Source organism: Rhinopithecus bieti, unplaced genomic scaffold (genome assembly GCF_001698545.2).
Source record: "Rhinopithecus bieti isolate Rb0 unplaced genomic scaffold, ASM169854v2 scaffold_5273, whole genome shotgun sequence".
In the NCBI taxonomy this organism is placed as follows: Eukaryota; Metazoa; Chordata; class Mammalia; order Primates; family Cercopithecidae; genus Rhinopithecus; species Rhinopithecus bieti.
Window position 1 is genome coordinate 1,791,597 of NW_016805057.1, and position 26,545 is coordinate 1,818,141.

The 26,545-nt window shown below is 43.5% G+C and overlaps 1 protein-coding gene and 1 pseudogene across 5 annotated transcripts in view; both read right to left on the bottom strand.

Moving 5' to 3' along the window:
- The window catches only part of LOC108528966 (myb-related transcription factor, partner of profilin-like), a 91,378-nt gene that overhangs the window by 64,227 nt on the left and 606 nt on the right, over positions 1–26,545 (bottom strand). For 3 of the 5 annotated variants that reach the window (XM_017871000.1, XM_017870998.1, XM_017870999.1), the window contains exon 2: positions 26,126–26,259. In XM_017871000.1, the coding sequence (XP_017726489.1) occupies positions 26,126–26,259 (134 nt within the window). Of the gene's footprint in view, positions 1–13,845; positions 14,077–24,196; positions 25,439–26,125 lie in introns of those variants that run through there. The other 2 variants (XM_017870996.1, XM_017870997.1) reach the window with 2 other exon arrangements.
- LOC108528965 (SWI/SNF-related matrix-associated actin-dependent regulator of chromatin subfamily E member 1 pseudogene) lies at positions 6,600–8,108 on the bottom strand (annotated as a pseudogene).

Here is a 26,545-nt window from a genome sequence, read left to right on the forward strand (position 1 = left end):
AGAGACGGAGTCTGCCTTTGTTGCCCAGGCTGTTCTCAAACTCCCGGGCTCAAGTGATCCTCTTGCCTTGGCCTCCCAAAATGCTGGGATTACAAGTGTGAGCCACTGCATATGGCTACTAAGTATAATTTTCTGAATATGACATTGCAGTTTCTGACATTAGACTCTTTTTATTAACAGCTTTACTGAGGTAACAGCTTTAATGAGGTAAGCAGTATGATGATGGCAATTCTGTCCATTGCTTAGATAATTCTTCCATTCTCCACCAAAACAAAAAATATTGTTGGCCGGGTGCGGTGGCTCACTCCTGTAAATCCCAGCACTTTGGAGGGCCAAGGCAGGTGGATCACTTAAGGCCAGGAGTTTGAGACCAGCATAGCGAACATGGTGAAACCTCATCTCTACTAGAAAAAAATACAACAAAATTAGCTGTGTGTGGTGGCGGGCGCCTGTAATCCCAGCTAGTCGGGAGGCTGAGGCAGGAGAATCGCTTGAACCCAGGAGGCAGACGTTGCAGTGAGCCGAGATCATGCCATTGCACTCCAGCCTGGGTGACAGAGGTAGGCTCTGTCTCAAAAAGAAAAAAAAGTATTCTCAAGGACAAGAAAAAACAATGAGTTCAACCTCTAGCAAAGAATTTTGTTAGGCTACTGATTCTGATAGCACCACCCTCTCCCTTTGCTTCAGAACTATCTCCAATTTCCCAATCACAGCCAGAGGGGAGGGCTAGACCTGGGCTAGAGCTAGGAGGAAAGAGCTAAAGTAAGGGCCCTAAGAGAAGACTGTGGCTGGTTGCAAAGGTGATTATGGGCTGTGATTAGCTGCATTCCAACCCAAGGGTTGTTCCTTCTGCATTACCTGGGTAAGTGACCCGCACTGTCTGGGGTTCCCTTTCCCCATTTATACAGTAGGGACAATAAAACCTACTTTTCATAGTAGTAAATGTTTCTTGAAAGTTTGTTTATTGTCATTTATAATTCATTTACATTATTTCATGCATTTCTACTTGCCCCTTACTTTTTTGACCACGGAATTGCAGCCCATTTCAACAGTGGTTCTCCTTGCTTGCCTTTATTTGTTTCATCTTTATCATTAATCTACTGGACTAGTTCTATGACAACTCAGACAGATTCCTCCTAGCCCGGCACTTGTCATTTGATGTTTAATAAAACTCTTAGGTGGTACTAATAATGTTCTTCAAACATTCATTAAATAAAAATTTCCTCAGTAATTTTTTTTATTGAGAGCCTATGTGCTAAGCATTATATACTGAGGACTATGCCAAATGATATATCTAGAAATTTATAAATCCTGACTGGAGAAAACTGTCTGGATACACTTAGGAAAAGGCTTAGGCAAATATTTTTTAAATGTGTAACAGATAGGGCTAATAAAAGGTGGAATGCTAGGTGTGTCATGAGTTAAAGACAATTTTGATTTAATTTCAAGAAGTTTTCTGATAGGGGAAGAATATGAATTAAGAAATTGGAAAGTCAGAGTGAAATAGTGATTAGGAGACTTTATCTTCCGGCCATGAATTTGCTCTAAAATTTTGAGCAAGACATTTAATTTTCCTGGACTTTAGTTACTTTATCTGTAAAACAGAATTTAGGGGTAGCAAACTAAAAAAATACTCTTCTAAAAAACTCATGGGTTCAAGAGAACATCAAAATGGAAATTATGAACTATTTTTATGTGTACAACATATCAAAACTTGTGGACAACTAGAAAGATAATGAGAATTAGTGTCAATTAGAATGAAATGCATAAATAGAAATGAATTTATTCAAAATATAAGACAGATTGAGAATAATTGAACTAAATGTGCGATTCAAAAGCTAGTAAGAAACAAATAAAAGTAGAAGAAGAAAATAAAATTAGCAATGGAAATTAAGGAAATAGAAAAAAATAAAAATATAGATATAACCAACAAAACCAAAAGCTATGTTTGGGAAATAATCCAGACAAGGTAATTTGTGGAAAGAAAATTATAGGATAATTTCACTTATGGATTTAGATGCAAAATTTCTAATTTGCTAACAAATCATATTTAATAATGCATTAAAAATACATTACAAGGACTACACAGTGGTTCATGCCTATAGTCCCAGCATTTTGGGAGGTCGAGGTGGGAGGATCCCTTGAGCCTAGGAGTTCAAGACCAGCCTGGGCAACATGATAAAACTCCATCTCTACAAAAAATACACAAATTAGTCAGGCATGGTGGCATATGCTTGTAATCCCAGCTACTTTAGAGGCTGAGGTGGGAGGATCACCTGAGCCCAGGGAGGTTGAGGCTGCAGTGAGCCATGATTGCATCACTGCATTCCAGCCTGGGTGACAGAGTGAGACCCTGTCTCAAACGACAACAATAACATTGTAATCAAATAAGATTTATCCCAATATCTGTCAGCCCAAGCTGGTGCCATCATAGCTCACTACAGCCTCAAACTCCTGAGCTCAAGAAATCCTCCTGCTTCAGCCTCCCAAGTAGCTGAGACTACAGGTGCACGCCAGCATGCCAGGCTAATTTTATAATGATTATTTTTAAGGTTGGGCATAAACATTTGTATATAATATACCAATCATGTAAAAATTAAAATGTATATATAATTATGTTAAAAAAAAGACTGGGTGCACCCTGAGGTTAGGCATTCAGAAGATAAAACAGCACATATCTAGTATTCCTGTCTGCAGTCTCCTCAAAAAAAATTTAACCTGAATCTGATTATAAAAAACAAACAAGGCCAGGCATGGTGGCTCACGTCTGTAATCCCAGCACTTTGGGAGGCCAAGGTAGGCAGATCACGAGGTCAGAAGTTCGAGACCAGCCTGGCCAACATGGTGAAACCTTGTCTCTGCTAAAAATACAAAAATTAGCCAGATGTGGTGGCACGCACCTGTAGTCCCAGCTACTTGGGAGGCTGAGGCAGAAGAATCAATGGAACCGGGAGGCAGAGGTTGCTGTGAGCCAAGATCACACCACTGCACTCTAGCCTGCACAACAGTGTGAGACTCTGTCTCAAAAAAAAAAAAAAAAAAAAAAAAAAACTAGCTTGTGGGACATACTACAAAACAACTGGCCTGCAATCTTTAAAATTGTCAGTGTAGGGAAAGAACTAAAGAGAGTAGAGATTGTTCTAGATTAAAGAAGGGTAAAGGGACATGTAAACAAAATGCAATGGATTTTCTTCCATTGACTCTGGATTTTTTTTTTTTTTTAAGTTATAAAAGACATGACTAGAATAGAATTGGAGCCCAGGTGTGGTGGCTCACACCTGTATTTTCCAGTTTTGGAAGGCTGGGGTGGGAGGATCTCTTGGGGCCAGGAGTTCAACACCAGCAAACAAGGCCAGGCACGGTGGCTGGGCAACATAACAAGACCCCATTTTTAAAAAAAAAAATTAAAGAAAAGTTTTTAAAAAGGGAACAATAATTGGGAAAATTTGAATGTGGACTTTATATTAGATAATAGGATTGTATCAATGTTAAATTCCTCAAGTGTGATCAGAGTATTGTGATTATGGGAAAGAATGCTATCATTCTTAGGAAATACATATTGAAAGCTTTAGGATTAAAGGGTCATGAGACCAGCTCTCGAGAGTGTGTGTGTGTGCGTGCGCACGTGTGTGTCAGTCAGAGAGAAAGAGAGGGCTACACAGAGAAAAAATAAATGTGGTAATATATTAATAATTGGTGAATCTAGGTGAAGAGTATAAGCTGTTTATCCTAGTATTACAACTTTTCAAGTGATTTGAAAGTTGAGAAAATCATCTTTTAACAGTAAACACAAGATTAGAAGGAATTGAGGTATTAAGCATAGCTTTATTTTATTGTAAAATTAAGATACAATTTTACACTTTTTGGCCAGGTGCAATGACTCACACCTGTAATCACTTTGGGAGGCTGAGGCGGCTGGATCACTGAGGTCAGCACTTTGAGACCAACATGGCCAACATGGTGAAACCCTGTCTCCGCCTAAAAACAGAAAATCAGCCGGGTGAGGTGGCCTGCGCCTGCAGTCCCAGCTGCTTGGGAGGCTGAGGCAGGATAATCACTTAAACTACACTTTTCTGTAGTTCTGTATTTTCAGTATTTTAACATGTTGAACCTGTTTTTATTATTGGCAAATAATTAAAGATAGAAAAAAGGCAGGGAGCAGTGGCTCACGCCTGTAATCCCAGCACTTTAGGAGGCTGAGGTGGGTGGATCACCTGAGGTCAGGAGTTTGAGACCAGCCTGGCAAACATGGCAAAACCCATCTCTACTAAAATACAAAATTAGCTGCACATGGTGGTGGGTGCTTATTATCCCAGCTACTCAGGAGGCTGAGGCAGGAAGATGGCTTGAACACTGGGGTTGGAGGTTGCAGTGAGCCGAGATCAAGCCATTGCACTCCAGCCTAGGCAAAAAAGCAAAACTCTGTCTCAAAAAAATAAAAATAAAATAAAGAAAAAATGACAGATTATTTTTTATTAGGAATATCCATTTTAGTTTTGTGTACCTGATGCTATAAATTCTTTAAATGACTTTATTTAACTTTGTACATGGCAGAAATTTTGCCCTGAAATTGAAATGAGATGATTAGGAGATATCATTCAGAACCACCATGTATGTTGGTTTTAAAAGACACGAGTTAACAACATGGATGATCCTTTAAAGCATTATGTTTATTATATTAAATGTCTAAGAAAGGCAAATATATAAAGACAGAAAGTTTAGTGGTGCCTCGGGTTGGCAATGGGGATAACTGTAAATGGACATGAGGTTTCTTTTTTGGGTAATGGAAATGTCCCAAAATTAGATTGGGACTGTGGTACATAACTCTGTAAATATAATAAAATTCATTGAATTGTATACTTAGAATTGATAGAGACAGGAGGCAGGGAAATTCTGGGAAGAAGAGGGCAGGTCCCTGGCAATGGCCCCACCCTCAAGCTGAAAAGCCTAATGCCGTGGCCCAAAGTGAGAACTTACATTCCTATTTTCCTGCTCAAATGTTGCCTTTTCCAAAAGCACCCATGGCCCACCCTGCCCACCCATCCTATACCTATAAAAACCCCAGAACTCAGCCAGCAGAAAAGAGAAGCAGCTGGATGTCAGAGACTACAGCTGGACGTTGGAGAGAAGGAGTTCCTGACTTCAGAGGGAGAGTTTGAGAGCGTAGCTTCAGAGAGGAGTCAGGCCAGGGACGGCCAGACTCCAGGGGAAGATCACCTTCCCATTTGTCCCCTTTTCAGCTCCCCCTCCTGTGAGAGGTGGAATGCAGTGGTACCCAGTGAGTAGAGTCCACCCCTGCCAGCACTGAAGCAGCCAGCTAGTTCTAGCATCTAGGCACTCCAGTTCCTGCCAGTGAAAGGGTCAGGAAAACGTCCTGCTTCAGAATGGGTGCATTTTATAGTATATAAGTATCTCAGATGTTACAAGAAGGTATGTAGATTAAAAGACATTAGCCAGATGAAACACACAATCTCAATTTGAAGGGGCTTAAAGGTATAAGAAGTCTATTGTAACTACTTGTGAAATATTCAGTAGAATCTTATTGTCCTACGCTTAGATTTTCCGCATTTTTACCAAAAGAAGCATCATAAATTCACACTGCCTGCAGGTATTTAGATGTAGAGGAACATTTGATTTATAGAATTATTCTCTAAAACATATTTTAATAAATGTAAAGTATACACAATGACTAGAATTAAGCCAGTAGAGGATCAGAGAAGACCCCCTCCTTAATTATTAAGTTGCTCTGTAACTACAATTTAAATCTTAATTCCTTCAGCAAATGAGTATTGAATGTTTACTAAGGCCAGTTTTAGGGTTTTTTTTGTTTTTGTTTTTCCAAAGACGGGGTCTCACTATTTTTCCCAGGCTGGTCTCCCGCTCTTGGGCTCAAGCAATCCTCCCATACTCAGCCGCCTGAGTAGCTGGGATTACCAGCTATTGTAGCCAGATCATATTATGGCCAGTTTTAGAGATAACTGCCAAGATATAATTGTATTTAGCTAATGCTAGATATAAATATTTTAAAATACTATTTGGAGCCAGGTTTTACATGCTTCATTTCTCTAATTTTTTCTTTCTTTCCTTCCTTCCTTCCTTCCTTCCTTCCTTCCTTCCTTCCTTCCTTCCTTCCTTCCTTCCTTCCTTCCTTCCTTCCTTCCTTCCTTCCTTCTTTCCTTCCCTCCCTCCCTCCCTCTCTCCTTCTCTCTCTCTCTCTCTCTCTCTTTCTTTCTTTTGATAGATCTTATTTTGTCACTCAGGCCAGAGTGCAGTGGCACAATCTTGAGTCACTGCAACTTCCACTGCCCGGGTTCAAGCAATTCTCCTGCTTAGCCTCCCGAGTAGCTGGGACTACAGGCGTATGCCACCATGCCCAGATAATTTTTGTATTTTTAGTAGAGACAGGGTTTCACCATGTTGGCCAGGATAGTCTCGAATTCCTGACCTCAAGTGGTCCACCCGCCTCGGCCTCCCAAAGTGTTGGGATTACAGGCGTGAGCCACTGCGCCTCACCTACATACTTAATTTCTTTTTTTTTTTAACCAAAAAAATTTGTTTTGTTTAAAAAAGTATTTAGAACACATAAAACAAGGCAACATTGATTCTTTTTTCTCATCTTCTGGTATGGAATCTGTTGGTGGCTCCTCCCCTGTTGTGCTGTTGCTCTCTGAGCCAGTGTTACTGTCACTGGTTCCTTCCTCTGCCATAATGTCGACCCCTCCTGCCACTCTCCTTATCCTCAGGAGTAGACGTGCCTTCTTCACCATTCTGTTGGCTCTCTGTCATTTCTTCAAGGTGTGTCTCCTCTGTCTCCGTTGGAATGTTGTCGTCATCTTTCTTCTCCTCGCCTTTGTTGGCTGCTTGTTATTCCTCAGGAAGGATGTTACTCTGACTGCACTCAGCTTGCTCTGCTGCCTCCTTCTGCCTTTCCTCTTGCCCTTTGCGGGCCTGTTCCTCTGCCTGTGCAATCTGAGCTACAATTGTCTCCATATCCACTTCTACTTTCAGACAGCATAACCTTTTAAGTTCATTGTTAAGTGAATCTATGCTTTCCAGGAATTTCCTCTTTTTCTCCTGGTGTCGTTCCTCTATTTGAAGAATTTCAGCTTCTGGTTTTCACTGATGAACCATTAAGGACTGGACCTGTCGTTGGATCTGTCGTTTGAGGACCTGCATTCTAGCTGTTCTAACAACTGGCCAAACGTCTGGCATCACACTCCCACTAAGGATTTCACTAATGAGGCGGTGGTTCCTCTGGAAACGGTCGGTGACTGGATGCTTCACTGAAAAGCCATCATCGTAATCATCTGGATCTTTGGCAGGCTGAATGCACATGTACAGTTCTCCTTTCTCCAAGCGAGACTGTCTCTGTTGACTTTCTCCCTGCTGCATGACTTTTTGCATTTATGTAAGCAAGGTACCCAGGGGAATTATGATAGGCCTTCATAGATTCATTGTACTCTATCTTTTCTGCTTTGTATTCATTTAAATATTCTTGTTTTTCATCAGTGAGATCTCGCCGGATGCCACCAATAATCTAGCCAATCTCCCACAACTTTAGGTCAGGGTTGGAAGATTTACTTGGTCCCAGACCTTTCTGCTGTACCTCATGTAGGGCATCAGCAGCTTATCTGGTGACTTTCAGGGTTTGGAATTGTAATAGCAGAGGATGCCGTAACCCGGCTGTTGGTGGCCGGGTTTCCTCCCGGGCTGTAGTTGTTGGCGAGATGACTGTATGGACTGTATCCCACAAACCCTGGTGTGCTGGGCATTTGTGTTGCAGGAGCCCGCGTGGGAGGTGGGGCATAAGATGGTCTTTTTGATATTTTGGAAGATTAAGTTCTCAGTTCCTTAAGAATGAATCCGAGACACCGTGGGCAGAAAAAGTGTCTGCAACTCCGGCTTCACTTCCCTTTACATGCTTAATTTCTAAGCAGTCCCTTTAAAAAAAAAACGGTAATACAAATGTAAATTTACTCTCAGTCCATGAATCCTGGTGGTTAATGCAGTCTGAATTTGTGAGATCTTATTGTGCTTTCGAAAGGTGAAGCCAGCTGGGCTTCTGGGTCAGGTGGGGACTTGGAGAACTTTCCTGTCTAGTTAAAGGATTGTAAACACACCAATCAGCACTCTGTGTCTAGCTAAAGGTTTGTAAACGCACCAGTCAGCACTCTGTAAAAACGCACCAATCAGCCCTCCGTGCCTAGTTAAAGGTTTGTAAACGCACCAATCAGCACTCTGTAAAAACGCACCAATCAGTGCTCTGTGTCTAACTAAAGGTATGTAAACGCACCAATCAGCACTCTGTAAAAACAGCCCATTCAACACTCTAAAATGGACCTATCAGCACTCTGTAAAATGGACCAATCAGCAGGACGTGGGTGGGGCCAAACAAGGGAATAAAAGCTGGCCACTCATGGCAACCCACTCGGGTCCCCTTCCATGCTGTGGAATCTTTATTCTTTCGCTTTTCACAATAAATCTTCCTGCTGCTCACTCTTTGGGTCCACACTACCTTTATGAGCTGTAACACTCACTGCCAAGGTCTGCAGCTTCACTCCTCAAGTCAGTGAGACCACGAACCTACCAGTAGGGAGGAACAAAAAACTCTGGATGCACCACCTTTAAGAGCTGTAACACTCACTGCAAAGGTCTGCGGTTTCACTCCTGAAGTGAGCAAGACCATGAACCCACTGGAAGGAAGAAACTCCAGACACATCTGAACATCTGAAGGATCAAACTCCGGACACACCATCTTTAAGAACTATAACACTCACTGTGAGAGTCCGCGACTTCATTTTTGAAGTCAGCGAGACCAAGAACCCACCAGAAGGAACTAATTCCGGACACATTTTCACATGTATTAATGAGGTTGTGCTCAGTAAATCTAAACAACTGTATAAGATATTAATTAAAAGGTATTTAATCAGAATTAGATTAATATTCAAATTCAAATTGTGGCAATCAATTCTAAAGTACAGTGATAGCAGGACACTTTTTTTTTTTTTGAGACAAAGTCTTCCTCTGTCATCCAGGCTGAGGTACAGTGGTGTGATCTCGGCTCACTGCTCTGCCCACCTTGGCTTTCAAAGTGCTGGGATTACAGGAGTGAACCTTCACACCTGGTCTCCTGGAAAACATTTTTATTTTATTTTATTTATTTATTTTTGAGACAGTCTCGCTCTTGTCATCCAGGCTGGAGTGCAATGGCACAATCTCAGCTCACTGCAACCTCCACCTCCCAGGTTCAAGTGATTCTCCTGCCTCAGCCTCCCAAGTGTCTGGGATTACAGGTGTGTACCACGATGCCCAGCTAATTTTTGTATTTTTAGTAGAGACAGGGTTTCACCATGTTGGCCAGGCCGGCTCGAACTCCTGACCTCAGGTGATCCATCCGCCTTGTCCAGTTTCACCATGTTAGCCAGGCTGGTCTCAAACTTCTGACCTCAGGTGAGCTGCCTGTCTCGGCCTTCCAGAGTGCTGGGATTCCAGGCGTGACCCACCGTGCTGGCCCTGGAAAACATTTGTAGAGGCTCCTCAGTGATAGCAACTCAGTACTCATCTTACTGTCTTCCTTCCTTCCCTATTTCACTGGCCCTGCTGACATTCATGCCCACTGGCTCCATTTTTTCAAATACACTCTGCATGTGAGCTTTGTCTCTTATTTTGAGGAACTCAGGCTAAGATATATGGGATATTTGATATATGCAATATATAGTACTTGATAGTAAATTTTTGTTGCTTAAATGACAATGTTGTGCCAATAATATTTGCATTACTCACTTTACTTGGATCATTCAGGTAGCATGAATCTTATATAAAATATGTGCCTAATCTGATAGAAAATAAGTCCCTCATGCACATTTGATGGCAAAATCTTCATAGTATAGTTCTGATTACATCTGTCATTCAAACCACTCAACGGTATATCAGGGTCACTGAAAATCAGCTTAGGCCACAGTGGAAGAAAATAGCAATGTTATAGGATCTCTGGGGTGTCAGTTTTCTTCCTGGAAACCTCTGTGGCTGGTGGCACTTTTGCCTGAGTTCTTGTCCTGCATCCAGGAAGAATGAGGTACGCAGACAAGTGAAGGGTGAAGAAGACAAAGAGGAGTTTTATTTAGTGTTAGAACAGTTCAGAGGAGACCCGCAGTGGATAACTCCTTTCTACAGGCAAGTCCTCCCATTGAATATTCAGCTCTCAGCAGAGAGAAGGCCCTGGAAAGGGTGGCAGAGAGGAGGCCCTGGAAAGGGTGACTCCTCTCCGCAGGCCGTGCAGACATCTCTGCAGGCCTCTGAAGCGCTCAGCAGAGAGGGTAGCTCCTCTTTGCAGTTGGTCCTCCTGTTGTCTCTCCATCTTCTGCCCTCTGCCCTGCTCTGGCTGAGCCCGAGGCTTTTATGGACCTCAGAGGGGAGGAAGTGCCAGCCAATTGGTCCATGGGTGGCCATGGGCAGCCCAAAGGAGGCACCACAAGTCCCCACTCCAGTTCATGAACTGGTAGCCCCGTGCTCAGCCTTTAGGCCCTCCCTGGCCTGAAGTTGGGCCTTACTGGGAATCAGCCCCCTTCTGCCCAGGAGCCTGTCTGCCTCCCTTGGCCATCCATGGCAGGGTGCTGGCACCAAAGGGCACCTGCAGGCCACCACCCAGCCACCCTCAGCTTCCCCTCCTGTGCTCCTCAGCTCCCAAAATCCAGAGGGGGCCGAGGTGGCAGAAGGATGGCATGTCAGCACTGGCCCAAGCCTACGCACACCTGGCCTGGCTTGTGTGCCTCCAAGATCAGAGCAGGCCCTGGGAGTGGGGAGATGCTAGGCAGTGGGAGCAGACACCTCTGAGTCTGCAAAGGCATGGGGGGTCCTTTCCAGGACTCCCAAGCCTGCAGGATACCTCGCGCTGCAGCCCCAGTTTTCAGTGGGGTGGGGTGGGGCTCCTGCCTGTTGCATGGAGCTGGAGGCCCTGATCCACAGCCAAGACTTGGGTGGCTGTAGCCCCGCCCAGGAAGGCAGAGCTCCTGCCAACTCCCGGCTCCCAACAGCACAGAGATGCTGAAGTTGCAGCTGTAGCCTAGGTAGCTGCAGTTGTACCTGGGGAGGTCCCACCCCACCAACTTGTAAGGGGCAGAGTTCCCGCTTGTCCCTGGCTCCCAGCGCCTCTCACCAGCAACCGGCAGCGCCCCCTTGAAGCCTGGGGCACGGGCTCCAGGTCCTCACTGGGCCTGGACCGGCATCTGGTGTAGGGGCGATATTGCTGAAAGCTCCCGCTGTGGTCCTGGGCTCAGGATTGGCCTGGAGCTCCCCCTTGCCAGGCGGGCGACTTGGGCAGGCCCCACTGTGGCAGCCCCCAGGGTGGCGGGCTGGGGGTGGGGGGTTTGCAGTGGGGTGGAGGGGTGGAGGAATGGGGGGTAGAGGGGTGAGGGCTGTCTGCCTCCTCCCTGCACCCTCCTTGCAGTGGCTAGCGTGATGGCAGCAGCACACCAGATGGCCCACCGCTGCCATCAACAGTATAATAACAATAGAGGGCCGGGTTGCGGTGCCTCATGCCTGTAATTCCAGCACTTTGGGAGGCCAAGGCAGGCAGAACACTTGAGGCCAGGAGTTGGAGACCAGTCTGGCCAACATGGAAAAACCCCCATCTCAACCAAAAATACAAAAATTAGTTTGACATGGTGGCATGCACCTGTAATCCCAGCTATTCAGGAGGCTGAGGCAGGAGAATTGCTTGAAACCGGGAGGTGGAGGTTGCAGTGAGCTGAGATCACACCACTGATCTCCAACCTGGGCAACAGAGCGAGACTGTGTCTCAATAATAATAGTAATAATAATAATAAACAATATAAAATGATGTTCAGGCCAGGCATAGTGGCTCAAGCCTGTAATCCCAGCACTTTGGGAGGCCGAGGTGGGTGGATCACCCGAGTCCAGGAGTTTGAGATCAGCCTGGCCAACATGGCGAAATCCTGTCTCTATCATTTTGCCGGGCTTGGTGGCTCACGCCTGTACTCCCAACTACTCAGGAGGCTGAAGTGGGAGGATCCATTGAGCCCGGAGGTCCAGGCTGCAGTGAGCCGTGATCGCACCACTGCACTCCAACTTGGGCAACAGAATGAGACCCTGTCTGTATGAGATTCAGGTTCTGTATGCCTAGGCTTTCTTTTTGTTCGAAGAAGGCATGCCTGCCCCCAAAAATAAATAACTAGAAAGCAGGCTTCTTACTCTTACAGAGACCTCTCCCAGCTGCTCTCCAACCAACTGGAGAATTCTGTGTTAATGTTAAACAGCCTCCCCAGTGCAGCCTTTGAAGAATTCTGGACATTACCCCAGTTTCCTGAATGAAGTTCTTGCTCCACGATTGACCCCTTGTCCTGCCTTTAGTGTTTATTCTTCAACGACCCAATTATCCCAGATCTCTGCTGGTGTTCTAAGTATAATACAGTTTACTGAAATGTATTGTTAGACTCATTCTAGAATGAGCTGTTATGAGATATGTAGGCACAAGCCGAGTTTTCTGTTCCACATTAAAAATGAGCTGCAATTTAGGTGAGTTCTTAGTAAATGTTTGTGTGCAGAGAGATCTCATTGAAACAGCAATCAATTCTTCATTAACTTTGCTATTAGAAGAAAGCAATAGTAGAATTCTCCCAAAATAGTGGATAAACTATAATATACTTTGAATTAAATTTAATGGATTTCTTCCCACTCAATGGATTTGACTGCCTAAACTCTTTTGGTCTGAATTTTAAATGATTTCACATCCCCTGTGCACATATTGTGGTGTGGCCATGGGAGACCTGATTGGTGATGGGTGAGAGGTTCAAGGTGGTCTGGGAATGGAAACGGCCCATGAGAAGTTCACATGCAGATAATGAAGTGATGGTTGTACCTGAAATAGCGATCAAAATGGTATTCAATCTGCGTAGAGACTTCAGTCTCTGTTCTTCTGAGGCCTTTCCTGCATAGGACAAGCTTTTAAAATGATCCCCATGTTCCTTCTTGAGAATGGAATTTAAACTTACATTTTAAATCTTTGGTTCAGTGCTTTAAAGGTAAAGTTGATAATTTATTATAATTATCAAAAAAATAAAACCCACTTTCTAGTCCTTCTCTTCATGGAATATTCTATCTGTCACTATGTAGACAATGGCCTGCAATGGAATAAAATTGGTGAATGCTAAATATATAAGATAGAAACACAATTTTATTCTAATATGCACGCTCATTTGCTATCATCACATTTATCAGGGAACGAGTAGCCTCAAATAGTCCTTTAAGTGTGTTGTTATTGTCCCTGTTTTCCGTTAAGTTTTGTGTATTTTCCTGGTCTTACTAGTAATATTACTATATTTAGTTATATTGCAAACACAATCTTTTGTAGGCTTTTGCTTTTTTTTTGGTAGGCTTTTCTCTTCCTAAATGTCTGTCATGAAAAACGAACCAACCAACCAACCAGTCAAATAAACAGCAAAAGCTCAATTACACACACAAAAAAATTAAGACAACCAGGAAAACTCAAACTAAGAAGCCGTAATTGCAGTTTTTACATATGTACCAGGCACTAACCATATGCTCAGTCCCCAGCAGATGTATGCATCAATAAGGCCTCGCTATCATGGTTTCTAAATTATTTTGCTGTCATTATTTCACGTTAAAATCATTCTTATCTAATTTCCAAAGATCCATATTGTGCCTATATGTAATTGGTGGATTAATAGGTATTTACAATTGTTGTAGGGCTTCTTAGTTCAAGTAAAGGCCAGGTTCTTGTCACATGGCCATGAGAAATTAGGCTCGCAGACACTTTGAAAGGTAAGAAAAATGGAATTTATTGGGTGAAAAGGAAAAAAAGGGAAACGGGGGCCTCTCACTTCCTAGCTGGTTTCCGCCATCACAGATTGAATCCCAGGTTCCACCCCAGAACAGGAGAGGCCAGGCTGGAATCCCAGACTCCTCTCCCATGCAAAGGGCGCGAACTTCCACGGCTCACCCCATTCTCCCGGTGTGCAGGCCAGTTGGAGTTGCTCCAGGGACCCCTTTATACTTGGCTGTCTCACAATGATTTCGAAGTCTCTGATTGCCTTTAACCTGAAGAAAGTATATCTTTGGTGAAACACGAACCAAATTGTTGGCCTACTTCCCATTTGTCCTTTGTTTAGAATAAGATTATGTAAATACACCTCTGAGCTGGGGATGAGGTTTGGGGAAGTTGCCTCAGTTTGTGCCCTCATTGATATGTAAAAACACCATTGCATGGCATTTTTGTCTCCTAAAGAACAGGAAGTAGATATTTAATGACACCAAAGTTGGACCAACCTTATATGTTTGTAGTTTTTCTTTTTATTATATACATAAATATATACATACATATATATAAAATTAATAGCGTAGGCCGTGCGCAGTGGCTTACACCTGTAATCCCAGCACTTTGGGAGGCTGAGGTGCATCACTTGAGGCCGGAGGTTCAAGACCAACCTGGCCAATGTGGCAAAACCTCCCCTCTACAAAAAATACAAAAATTAGCCAGGCATGGTGGCACACGCCTGTAATCCCAGCTACTCGGGAGGCTGAGGCACAAGAATCACTTGAACCCAGGAGGCGGAGGCTGCAGTGAGCCAAGATCATACCACTGCACTCTGGCCTGGTCAGCAGTGTGAGACCTTGTCTCAGAAAAAAAAAAAAAGAAAAGAAAAAGAAAAAAATTAATAGTCTAAACCAAAAATAAAATTTGAAGGACCCCAACCATCTGAATGGACCCCTCCTCTCAGTCAAGGACATGCCAGAGTCATCTGAAAATCTAGTTCAGGCCATGAAAGAAAAAGGGGTTGGACATGCCTCATTATACTTCTCTAGAATTAACATCAACACAGACCTTTTTATAGTAGTCTATTCTCTCCAAAGCCTGTTAATGGGAGACTTCATCTGCATGGTGAAATGTAGGTCTCTGCAACCCCTTATCAGCAAACCCTTATCATAACCCAGACATTCCTTTCTACTGATAATAACTCTTTTAATCAATTGCCAATCAGGAAATTTTTAAATCTACCTATGACCTGGAAGACCCATCCCCTCCCTCGGACCTTTGAGTTGTCCTGCCCTTCCAGATCAAACCAATGTAAACCTTACATGTATTGATTGATGTATTATGTCTCCCTAAAATGTACAAAAGCAAGCTGCACCCCAACAACCGTGAGCACATGTCATCAGCACCTCCTGAGGCTGTGTCACAGGTGCATCCCTAACCTTGGCCAAATAACCTTTCTAAATTGACTGAGACCTGTCTCAGATGTTTTTGTTTCACAATAGTGATGGGGTCTCACTAAGTTGCCTAGGCTTGTTGTGAACTCCTGGGCTCAAGCCATCTTCCCCTCTCTGCCTCCTAAAGTGCTGGGTTTACAGGTGTGAACCACTGCACCTGGTCCCTGTTCCTTGTTTTTCTAAGCAGACAAAATCCCATATTTCCCATCTTCTAGTCCTTAACAATGTAGCAGTCCATAAATTATCATATACTTTTTTCCCCTTTTTTTCCTGAGACAGTTTCACTCTGTTGCCCAGGCTGGAGCCCAGTGGCCTAATCTCGGTTTACTGCAACCTCTGCCTCCCAGGTTCAAGCAATCCTCTTGCCTCAGCCTCCCAAGTAGCTGCGATTACAGGTGCACACCACCATGTCCAGCTAATTTTTGTATTTTTAGTAGAGATGTGCTTTTACCATGTTGGCCAGGCTGGTCTTGAACTCCTGATCTCAGGCCAAGTAGCTGCGATTACAGGTGCACACCACCATGTCCAGCTAATTTTTGTATTTTTAGTAGAGATGTGCTTTCACCATGTTGGCCAGGCTGGTCTTGAACTCCTGATCTCAGGTGATCTGCCCACCTCGGCCTCCCAAAGTGTTGGGATTACAGGCCTTAGCCATTGCACCTGGCCCCCTTTACTTATTTTTATCCAGTTTCTGTAGCAGTACTATTCATGAAATACACTCATTATGTACTTAGGATGAGCAGAATGATGAATGGTGTTATTAGTTGATTGCTGCTGCACAATTATCACAAAGAAGAAAATAAAATATTACTATTTGGGGGTTTCATCAACATGAAAATGGCTGTAATTTCAATTTCTGAGTTATGGTAAGGAAAATGGGAGCGGAGGGAAAAGTACAGTGGAGCAGTGAATGGGAAGGGAAGGGAAGAAGAGTTGGGGACTAGTGTCCAGTATACAATGTATTTGGCATTCAAAAAACTTGACTTGTATATCAAAGCCATTTTGATTATATGTTAACACCTGAGTCTTAAACAAGTGACTCATCTGGCACAACTAGTAATAAGATGAATGTTAAACTAATGTTTTATTAGAAGAGAATTATTGAACACACTGCCAAAGGCTATCCTCCTTGGACATTTTTATAATGTAGAGCTGGCCGGGTGCAGTGGCTCACACCTGTAATCCCAGCACTTTGGGAGGCTGAGGCAGGCAGATCACAAGGTCAGGAGATTTGAGACCAGCCTGGCCAACATGGTGAAACCCCATCTCTACTAAAAATACAAAAATTAGCTGGGCGTGGTGGTGCATGCCTGTAGTCCCAGCTACTCAGGAGGCTGAGGCAGGAGAATCGCTAGAACCTGGGAGGCAGAGGTTGCAGTGAGCCGAGATAGGGCCACTGCACTCCAGCCTGGGTGACAGTGTGAGACTCCATCTCAAAAAAAAAAAAAAAAAAAAAAAATGTTAATGTAGAGCTGGGTGGAAATGATTTGCCTCCTCTGAAGATCCTACAGATCTGAGAGGCTCTAGGGCCAAAATCTCCCCGTTCTTCCAAAGAAAAGGGTGGCACAAAGAGGTCCTGCTTTCAGTCAATTAATATGTATTCACTGGGAATATATTTCAGCTACAGAATAATTATCATTAAAAATAATTTATGAAACATTTGTATACTGTACTCATTATGTACTTAGTTTAAAAAACATATCCATCATAATCAGCAAGGTGGTTTATTCTAACCTTAGTTATATAACAGAATGTGGTTTTTATTGTACTGACAATCATAAATGAAAGAAAATATGTTTCATGTCGGGAGAAATGCAAAATAATAGCAGAACCTTCATTTAATATTAACACTTCAAAAGGAAAGCCTTTTCTAATTTTTAATTTTTTTAGAGACAGGGTCTTTCTTTGTCCTTTAGGCTGCAATGCAGTGGTGCGATCACAGCTCACTATAACTTTATCTCCTGGGCTCAAGCAATCTTCCTGCCTCAGCTTCCTGAGTAGCTAGGACTATGGGTGCATGCCACCATGACTAGCTAATTTTTAAATTGCTTGTAGAGAGATCTTACTATATTGCCCCCTCTGGTCTCAAACTCCTGGCCTCAAACAATCCTCCTGCCTTGGCCTCCCAAAAGTACTGGGATTACAGGTATCAACCACCATGCTTTACCTAAAATGGAAGTTTTGACCAATAAACACTTAGTAAATGTTTTAGACACATTGACTAAGTCAAAATTGTAAAAATGGATCATTGCATCTGAAATTATCGTAGGTTTTATATGATTTCTGTGACTTGTCATGCCAAAAATCACCAAGTTTCTTAGAAAATAGTTCTGGAGCTCATTTGACTGGAAGATGCTCATGAATCTCCCCTATTTTTAGGCCAGGATGTAAGCAATTCATTTCCAGAATAAAACACAAAAGCTAAGGATTATAGTTGTAGTCAGTATTTGACATAATGCATTGTCCCTACACAAATGCAAAGCTATCAGAAAAGGAGATACAGATTCAACTCGTATCTTCTTACCATTTTCACTGAACTTCGCTTCTTACAAAAAGAAAAAAAGAAAATGCTTTGGGCATGATGCTTAATGAAAAAGAGTAGTCAGCAAGTTGTTGTTGGCTTAGCTTGAGCAAGGAGAATTTTACAGAGATCAAGTAAAAGAACAGAGAAGGAAATTTAATACCGTTGGATGCCCTTGACCAAAATTTTAATAATGAGCTTGTTTTTTAACGCCGTAATGTCTGAACTTTATGTTCTTCAGAAACACCTTGTGAAAAGTTCAGTAGTAAAGTTCAAGTGATCAATTATGTTGACAATGTTACTACATAGTATAGGATTTAGAAAATTTTTTATAAGAACTTTTAAGTTTCTGCTATATACTTGAAAGAACAAAGAAAACTTAGCACCTTTCTCAAGATGTGTTTAATTGGAAGTATTTCTTTCAAAGCTCTTGTTTTTATTATCAAACAATTTGGGATCAACATTGGGGTAAAACAGAGTATTATTCCCATTTTACTCGAAATATACCTTGAGTTGTAATATAGTTGTACATCTACCAACCATTTTGTACGTCAGTTATGTCAGTATGTCTCTTGAATAAAGACATTCTTTTGAAACACTGAAGGTAAACCACTAAGTTGGCATTATCATTCCTGTCTATAAATAACTGTGGCAAGAAAGTACCTGGACCTTTCCAGTTTCTGATGGAAAACTTTGTTGGTATCTTTGCAGTTAACTTTATGTTTAACTCAGTGAAGGGGCTGAATCAGTCATATTTTAAATTTTCTTGAGTGTGGTAAGTGTGTATATATTGCATATAAAACAAATCATTTTGCTGGGCTTTTCTCCTAAATCCCATCTCACGATTTTGTCTAAAACTCTATTAATTTCCTCTTTAATCATTCTAATTTATCCTTCATATAGAAAGGGTTTGTAAACATCTACCATATGTAAATTGTGCTGTTGCATTTAAATTTTTGTGGTCATAATATTTTTGGGATTTTATTTTGTGTCTGACTCCAATTTAGAGTGTATACATTTAGGATTTTCTTTTCTTCTTTTATTAATGGTATTAAAATCAGAAAAGATGTTGGCCTTTAAGACTACTGATTTCCCGTTTTCTACAATGAAAATAACTGGAAATGTCAATTTGAATGTGTTACTAAAAATTATTTTAAAACTATTTTATTAGTGTTCCTACCTCAAAAGATAAGTTAGAGCAGAGGGAGAAAATAAATGATCAAAGGAAATTTCCAGACTAAGGAATGACCCCAGTAAATTCTTTTTTCTTTGAGCTTGAAGATTTGAGATATACCTACATGTTTGTGAATGTAATCTTTAAATACAAAGGAATATTGGTTGCTTTCATTTTAAAATTTCATTTAATTTCTTTTGAGGCAGGGTCTTTCTCTAGGCTGCCTAGGCATGATGCTTACTGGGCTCACTGGGCTCACTGCAGCCTTGACCTCCAGGGCTCAACCAATCTTCCCACCTCAGCCTCCCAAGTAGCTGGGACCACAGGCACACACCACCACACCCAGCTAATTTTTGTATCTTTTGTAGAGATGGGGTCTTGCCACGTTGCCCAGCCTGGTCTCAAACTCCTGGGCTCAAGCAATCTGTCTGCCTCAGCCTCCCAAAGCGCTGGGATTATAGGTGTGAACCACTGCATCCAGCTGCTTTCGTTTGCTTGTATAACTTGACTTTATTTTTGTTGACAGTGGATGGACAAAGGTCTTATTAGAATCATGATATAAACAAATGTGACAAATGTGTTTATTTCTATAATTTTACATATTCAAAAATACATAAATACAAATGGGCCCTTAGAACACGTTGAAAAGATTAGGTTATTACTCTCTTATTACTCTCTCTATTCTACAGGCTCTTATGTTCAATAAAGACTAATTGCTAAAACAGGAAAACATTTATCTTGTCCTATATAGATAGCATTTCTCAATTACATGTGATTGATGCCTTTTTTCAAGCATTTGGCATCTGTTTCAATCAGTGAAGAAACCTCCTACTTAAATAATTGTTCTGTTCCTTTATGTCTAACTCCTACATGGCCACAGTAGTCTCTAAAATGTACATTCTTAGAATATCTCTGCATAGGAGAAAATGGTGCTTATAGATTCTTTGGAGATGCCTAATCAGAAAAATTAAAACATGAGTATTCTGTAGAAACTTAACTTGGGAGCATGAGTTGGCAGTAGCCTGAATTAACAATATGCCTTGGAAGCAGCTGTGAAGGGGTGGTTAGACTGCCAGGATTTTCATTTTAGCCCTACCACTCTAGTCAAGTTGTAAGACTGAAACCTACTGGCACCTCACTTTCCTCACTTGCAACATGGGGCAATTTCAGCTTTTTGTATAACTGTGAGGACTGAGTGGGATAGAACACTTACAGCATTGAAAACCAATGTGCAGTATATAGTAGGCATTAAATAAAATTAGTTAATACTGGAGAGATTTGGAGGGCTATTTGATTATAGCCTTTAAAAATATAAATTAATAAATTCTTTTTTCAATGTCACTTCACAGTACTGTAGCAGACATTAGGTTGTGAGAACATTCTCCAAATTAACACATTCATAAATCAGAAGAGTGTAGAAGAATCTATAACATTTACATTGGTTCAAAGAGGGAAAAAGTCTTTTATCCTCTTCATACATAAGAAATGCTGTTTCAAATTAATGGCATATCTTCTTTGGCACTCAAAAGCACTGAAGGAACATTTATTAATTTCAAGAGATTTTGAAAATACTTGTCTCTAATGCTCAGACTTTTCAGAAAAATCCTTAAATACAGAGGCATAGAATCTGATATTAAGAGGACATGAGTATCCAGATTTAGGCATGAATCTTGGAAAAGTTATTTAACTTCCCTGTGATTACTCACTTCTAAAATGAGAATGGTAATGTCTTCTCCCTCAAAGGGTAGAATTAAATGAACTAATGTGTATCAGTGTACATTCTGAACCATACATTCAAATAACTATACTTTTCTGTTTTATAAGCATCATCTCCTTTGAGGATATAAAATTGTTTAGCTGAACTGAAATATACTATTGAAAAACTTAACAAATGCTGCCGAAATTAATCAGTTATAAGCTAAACTGTACTCATTAAAATTGGAATTAAAGTTTTGAAATATGCATTTTGTGATATCGATAGTGATGGCACACTCCTGGTCTCATTAAAATTTGTCAGAGAGCAAATTGATCAATAAACATACTGCAATATCCCCTTGCATTAGCTTCTTCATATGTAAAAATGTGTGATTTTTTGAGTTTATGTCATATTTAAACATCTGACTTTTTTTCCCAGATGACATCTAAAAGCGATAGATAAGTATTAATAATGTTACATGACTAAAGCACTGGTTAGCCAGAATAATTACTGGAGTGGAACAGTAGCATATTTTCTGTACACATTTCTCTTTAATAGTATCTATTTTTGTAGCTCAGCCATTTACAGTATAGGTATTCCCTTCCTGCTCTTCAAGGGCATTGCTTTTAGAGAATTACTTGATTTTAATTGATCTATTTCGCAGTACTCACAAATAGATAAATTGTGTTATAATGTTCAGCAAATTTTCTTTTTTTTTTTTTTGGAGATGGAGTCTCGCTCTGTGCCCAGGCTGGAGTGCAGTGGCACGATCTTGGTTCACTGCAAGCTCCGCCTCCCGGGTTCACGCCATTCTCCTGCCTCAGCCTCCCGAGTAGCTGGAACTACAGGTGCCCGCCACCACGCCCGGCTAATTTTTTGCATTTTTACTAGAGACGGGGTTTCACCGTGTTAGCCACGATGGTCTCGATCTCCTGACCTCGGGATCCGCACGCTTCGGCTTCCCAAGGTGTTGGGATTATAGGCGTGAGCCACTGCGCCCAGCCGCAAATTTTCTTTTTTCTTTTTTTTGAGACGGAGTCTCACTCTGTCACCCAGGCTGGAGTGCAGTCCTGAGATCTCAGCTCACGGCAACCTCCGCCTCCCGGGTTCAAGCGATTCACCTGCCTCAGCCTCCCAAGTAGCTGGGATTAGGCGAGCACCACGTTGTCCGGCTAATCTTTGTATTTTTAGTGGAGAGGGTGTTTCACCACGTTGGCCAGTCTGGTCTTGAACTCCTGACCCCAGGTGATCCGCCCGCCTAGGCCTCCCAAAGTGCTGGGGTTACAGGCATGTGCCACCGAACCCAGCCCAAATTTTCTATTTTTACGGTACAGTAAACACTAAACATGTCAAAATATATAAGGTTGGTTTGTAATGTTGCAACTGGATTTAAGTGAGCACCGCAATAAAGGCTAATCTTTGAGTCAGCAGAAAAGTAATTCAGAGGCTGGGCGCGGTGGCTCATGCCTGTAATCCCAGCACTTTTGGAGGCTGAGTTGCATGGATCACCTGAGGTCAGGAGTTCGAGACCAGCCTGGCCAACATGGTAAAACCCCGTCTCTACTAAAAATACAAAAATTAGCTGGGAGTGGCGGCACATGCCTGTAATCCCAGCTACTGGAGAGGCTGAGGCAGGGGAATCGCTTGAACCCGGGAGGCAGAGGTTGCAGTGAGTTGACATTGTGTCATTGTACTACAGCCTGGGCGACAGAGAAAGACTGTCTCAAAAAACAACAAAAAAGTAATTCAGATGTATAGCCTCAGAATGAAAACAGCTAAAATTCGGCCTTTCAAAAGGCAAAGGATAGCTCTAAGTCCTTGGTTAAAAGGATTTAATGACGTTATTATACATAGCAGTAGGCATTTAATGTTTATGCAATAAAAATCCAGACCTTTTTAATTAAAAGATGATAGCATAACAAAATCTGGGTCTTCAGGTGCCTTCTCCTTGTTTTAATGTATTTGTGTTCACAAATTGCTGGTCGTAAGAATTTTAGAAGGGGAAAGAGAGACCCAGATTTTTGAAACTAGTATTTCCCTAACTATAGAGTTACCCTTTATATCCATTTTTTTTTTTTTTTTTTTTTGAACGGGGTTTTCCTTTTCCCCAGGCTGGGGGGCAGGGGCACGATCTTGGTTCACTGCAAGCTCCGCCTCCCGGGTTCACACCATTCTCCTGCCTCAGCCTCCCGCGTAGCTGGGCCTACAGGCACTCGCCACCACGCCCAGCTAATTTTTTGCATTTTTAGTAGAGACAAGGTTTCANATTAAGAATGGGTTGCAAAACCACTTGTAGTTCAAGACCAATAAAAGTCCATCCATGGATATCATTTCCATCCCTTGCTTGCCTGCCATCTTTTGATTCAACGGAACACTTTTTCCCCTAAATGGTATATTTTTGTGGCTATAGCTAACATAACATGTAATTATGCCCTAAAACATGACAGCAGCACAAATAGGCCAGCCAATTGAATTAAGCCAGATCATCCGGCCAGCCATCTCCAGGTTCCTCACCTGCTTCTGTGCGTGATGTGCTTTTATCACTGTTTTGTTTTGTTTTAAGACGGAGTCTCGCTCTGTCGCCCAGGCTGGAGCACAGTGGCCTGATCTCGGCTCACTGCCATCTCCGCCTTCCGGGTTCACGCCATTCTCTGCCTCAGCCTCCCGCGTAGCTGGGCCTACAGGCACTCGCCACCACGCCCAGCTAATTTTTTGCATTTTTAGTAGAGACAAGGTTTCACCGCGTTAGCCAGGATGGTCTCGATCTCCTGATCTCCTGACCTCCTGATCCGCCCGCCTCAGCCTCCTGAAGTGCTGGGATTACAGGCGTGAGCCACCGCACCTGGCCCAGTTGCTCTTTATATCTTAGTGGGACTTGATGCAGCCTAAGCAGGCAAAAATTAATACGCTTCAAAAGATCTTATTTTCTTATATCTTATGTTAATTCTAGATTTTGTTTTTTAAACCTTTCTTTTACAAGGAGTAACACCCCAACTCTTCCTCCCCCATCAAAACAGCTCAAACAGAACCATTTGCTACTGGTCATTAGAATTAAGTATCCGCTTCCATAGGGCTATCTCAACAGCTCTTTTATTGTCAGCTTTGGGTAAGACTTTAATATATGTGTTTATTGAGCCTCAAACCGTATCAGCACAATAATAGTTATTTAGGTGGCCCAAGGGGTGTAGAGCTGCTGTTTGGGGTAATTTAAAACTTTGACTTAAAAAAACAAAACAAAACAAAACAAGAAACCTTTGACTTAAGGCTGCAGTTTGAGAGATCAAGAGCATTTTCTTTCATACTGCAGTCCAAAGAAAGGACATTCCACCCATCTACATCCATTGCAGTTTCAATCGGTTAGGGTAGTTTCCATTTCCCATTCAAAACTATTGAAAAGAATGTCAGATTTGCATTTCAACAATGGATGGCAGCGATTAACTTGCAACAAAAGCTGTTGGAGAAAAAAGAAATAATTATTTTATGAAAACGCAAATAGCCATGGTTCTATAAAAATACAACATTCACATATTAATGAATTAATATCAGAGAACAAGTACAGTCTTCTCAAACATATTTGCTTTTTATTACTGTATCACTTCGAATATTTGTGAGAGCCTATTTACTTCTAGCAGAGGTTTACATTAGCAATATAAAGTAAAAAGAATAAATAAATTAAGCCCCAGTTTTTCTTTTCAGTGTGGGAGACCCCAGATAAAGCAACAATGTATCATAGCTTTGATACCGGATAGACGGGATGTTGAGTGTGCACTTCTATTCAATAACATGCAAAAGGTGATATAATTCACTTTTGAAGGCTTCCCCTTGGAGCAGGGGAAGAGTTCAGCGAAAACTAAAGGTAAAAGTTGAATTGACAACTAGAGGTGTATCAAAACTGCAAATGACAATCGTTTTGCTTTAACAATCTTCTGAAATAGGAATGTAAATCCGTGAGATTTCCTGAATCAGAGGTCTAACCATAAGCGCTGATTCCCCTAACAACCTAAATTTAACAAAATGAAAATTCCTCCCGTACTACAGCTTTTCGGCTTGATCATTTTTAAATTCTTGGGAGAGACATTCTCGATTATTGGTAAGAAATGCTTAGAACTAGGTTTTGACATGAAATGCCAATAAACTAACTGCCAGTAAATTGCCCCCAATCAAACCTAACATTGCTTCTGTAGAACTATAGTTGGACCCATGAAATGTAACATGTGTGGCTGTCTGTTTTAAAACTGGAATTTCGGATGGCTTTTTCTTTTTTAGCCCTAAAAGGCATGCTTATCATTTGTGTTGCTCACATGTCCGGGGCACCTTGCCTCTTGAGTCAAACCAATGGGGGATATAGCCAGGACAATGAACGAAAAAGGCGTCGCTGCTTGGAGACACCTGTTGAGATCAGTCGTTTACAGGGCCGGCCTGCCTCTGTCCTCCAGTTAAGGATGCGTTGCAACCACTCCTTGTTAGAGAAGAGCCTATCCCAGAGGAGCTAAGGCAGTTAACTGGAAACAGCTGCAACATCTGTCCGGTAGCCTCGCCCCTGCCCGTGGAAGGGCGAGGAGACCGCATGGCAGCAACTGCACTGCACAAAAGACAACACCTATCGCTGGGAGCCACCGGCATTCCGTAGACCCCGCAGCTCCCGGCGCTGGGGCATCCCCCGAGGAGGCAAGGGCCGGGGGCGAGCCCAGGTGCGGCGAGGGGGAGGAGGTTTCCGCCACGCGCCGGGGAAGAAAGCCTGACTCATGTCGTGGCAGCGGCGGCGGCGGGCTCCTGGGAACTGAAACTCGTGATGCTGTTGCTGCGGAGAAAAGCCTCATTACCCATTCCGCAGGCGGGGGACACCACCCAGGGCGCGCACACCAAGCGCCGGCGCTCCCGCCGCCTCCGCCGGCCCTTCGGCGCCGCGCCCCCTCCTCTGCCGCGTGATCGCGCGCGCCGGCCGCGAGTGTGAAAAGAGCGGACACACCTAGCCTGCGCGCACGGCAGGCGCGCACCCTGCCCACCCTCAACGGACCGAATCACGCAGTCCGACCCGGATTCGCTCCTTCGGCCGAAATTCCCCACCCCCACTATCCCCTCCGCCTCCACCACTCCCGGCTTCGGCGCCTCCGCCAGCCTTCGGCAATTTCCGTCGGGAGACCCGGTGCTCGCCCAGGCCCGAAGACCCGCCGCCTCCTGCCCTGCCAGACCCGGCTTTATGTCTGCGGCGCCGAGGCGCATGCGCAGACGCCATCTTCCCCCCTCCTCCTCCGCCTGCCCCCTCCCCCTCCACCACCGCCTCTTCTCGCCGGCGGTCGCCCCTCCTCCTCCTGCGCTCCGCGCTGGTCCCGCCCCTCCCGATGCCGCGAGAGACTGGGGGATACGGTAAAGCCGGGGAGCCGAAGAAGAGCACTAGTAACAACCACCATAGCCCCTCCCCGCCCAACACCCTCCCTCGGCACCCACCCACTCCCCCGCCCCGTTTGCCGACACCGACCAACCCCACCTCTCGTTCCTTTGAACGGCGTCGGCTGCAGTCGCTGCACCAGCCCGTCTGGCCACCAACGCCGCGGAGAAAGGAGCCGCCGCCGCGGCCCCCTCCCGCCCGGTCGCGGGAGCAGCGGGGTGAGGAAGAGCCGGCTGCGGAGGAAGAGGACAAGAGAGGGTCGCACCCTCCGCCCTAGCGCACGTCCCGCCGCCCTCCAGGGAGGCTCGGGCGCCGGCCCCTTCCTCCCCGAGGACGTGTGCCGAGCCGAGGCGCCTGCCCTGAGGGAGGAAAATGCTCGGGCTCCATGGCTGCCAGTGATGGAGCGGTCCCTGGGCTCCCGCTGCCACCGCCGCCGCCGCCGCGCCCCGGCCGTGCTCCGCGAGGACCCGGCGTCTCTGCGCGCCCGCCCGCGCCTCGTTGCTGGGCTCACCGTACCGG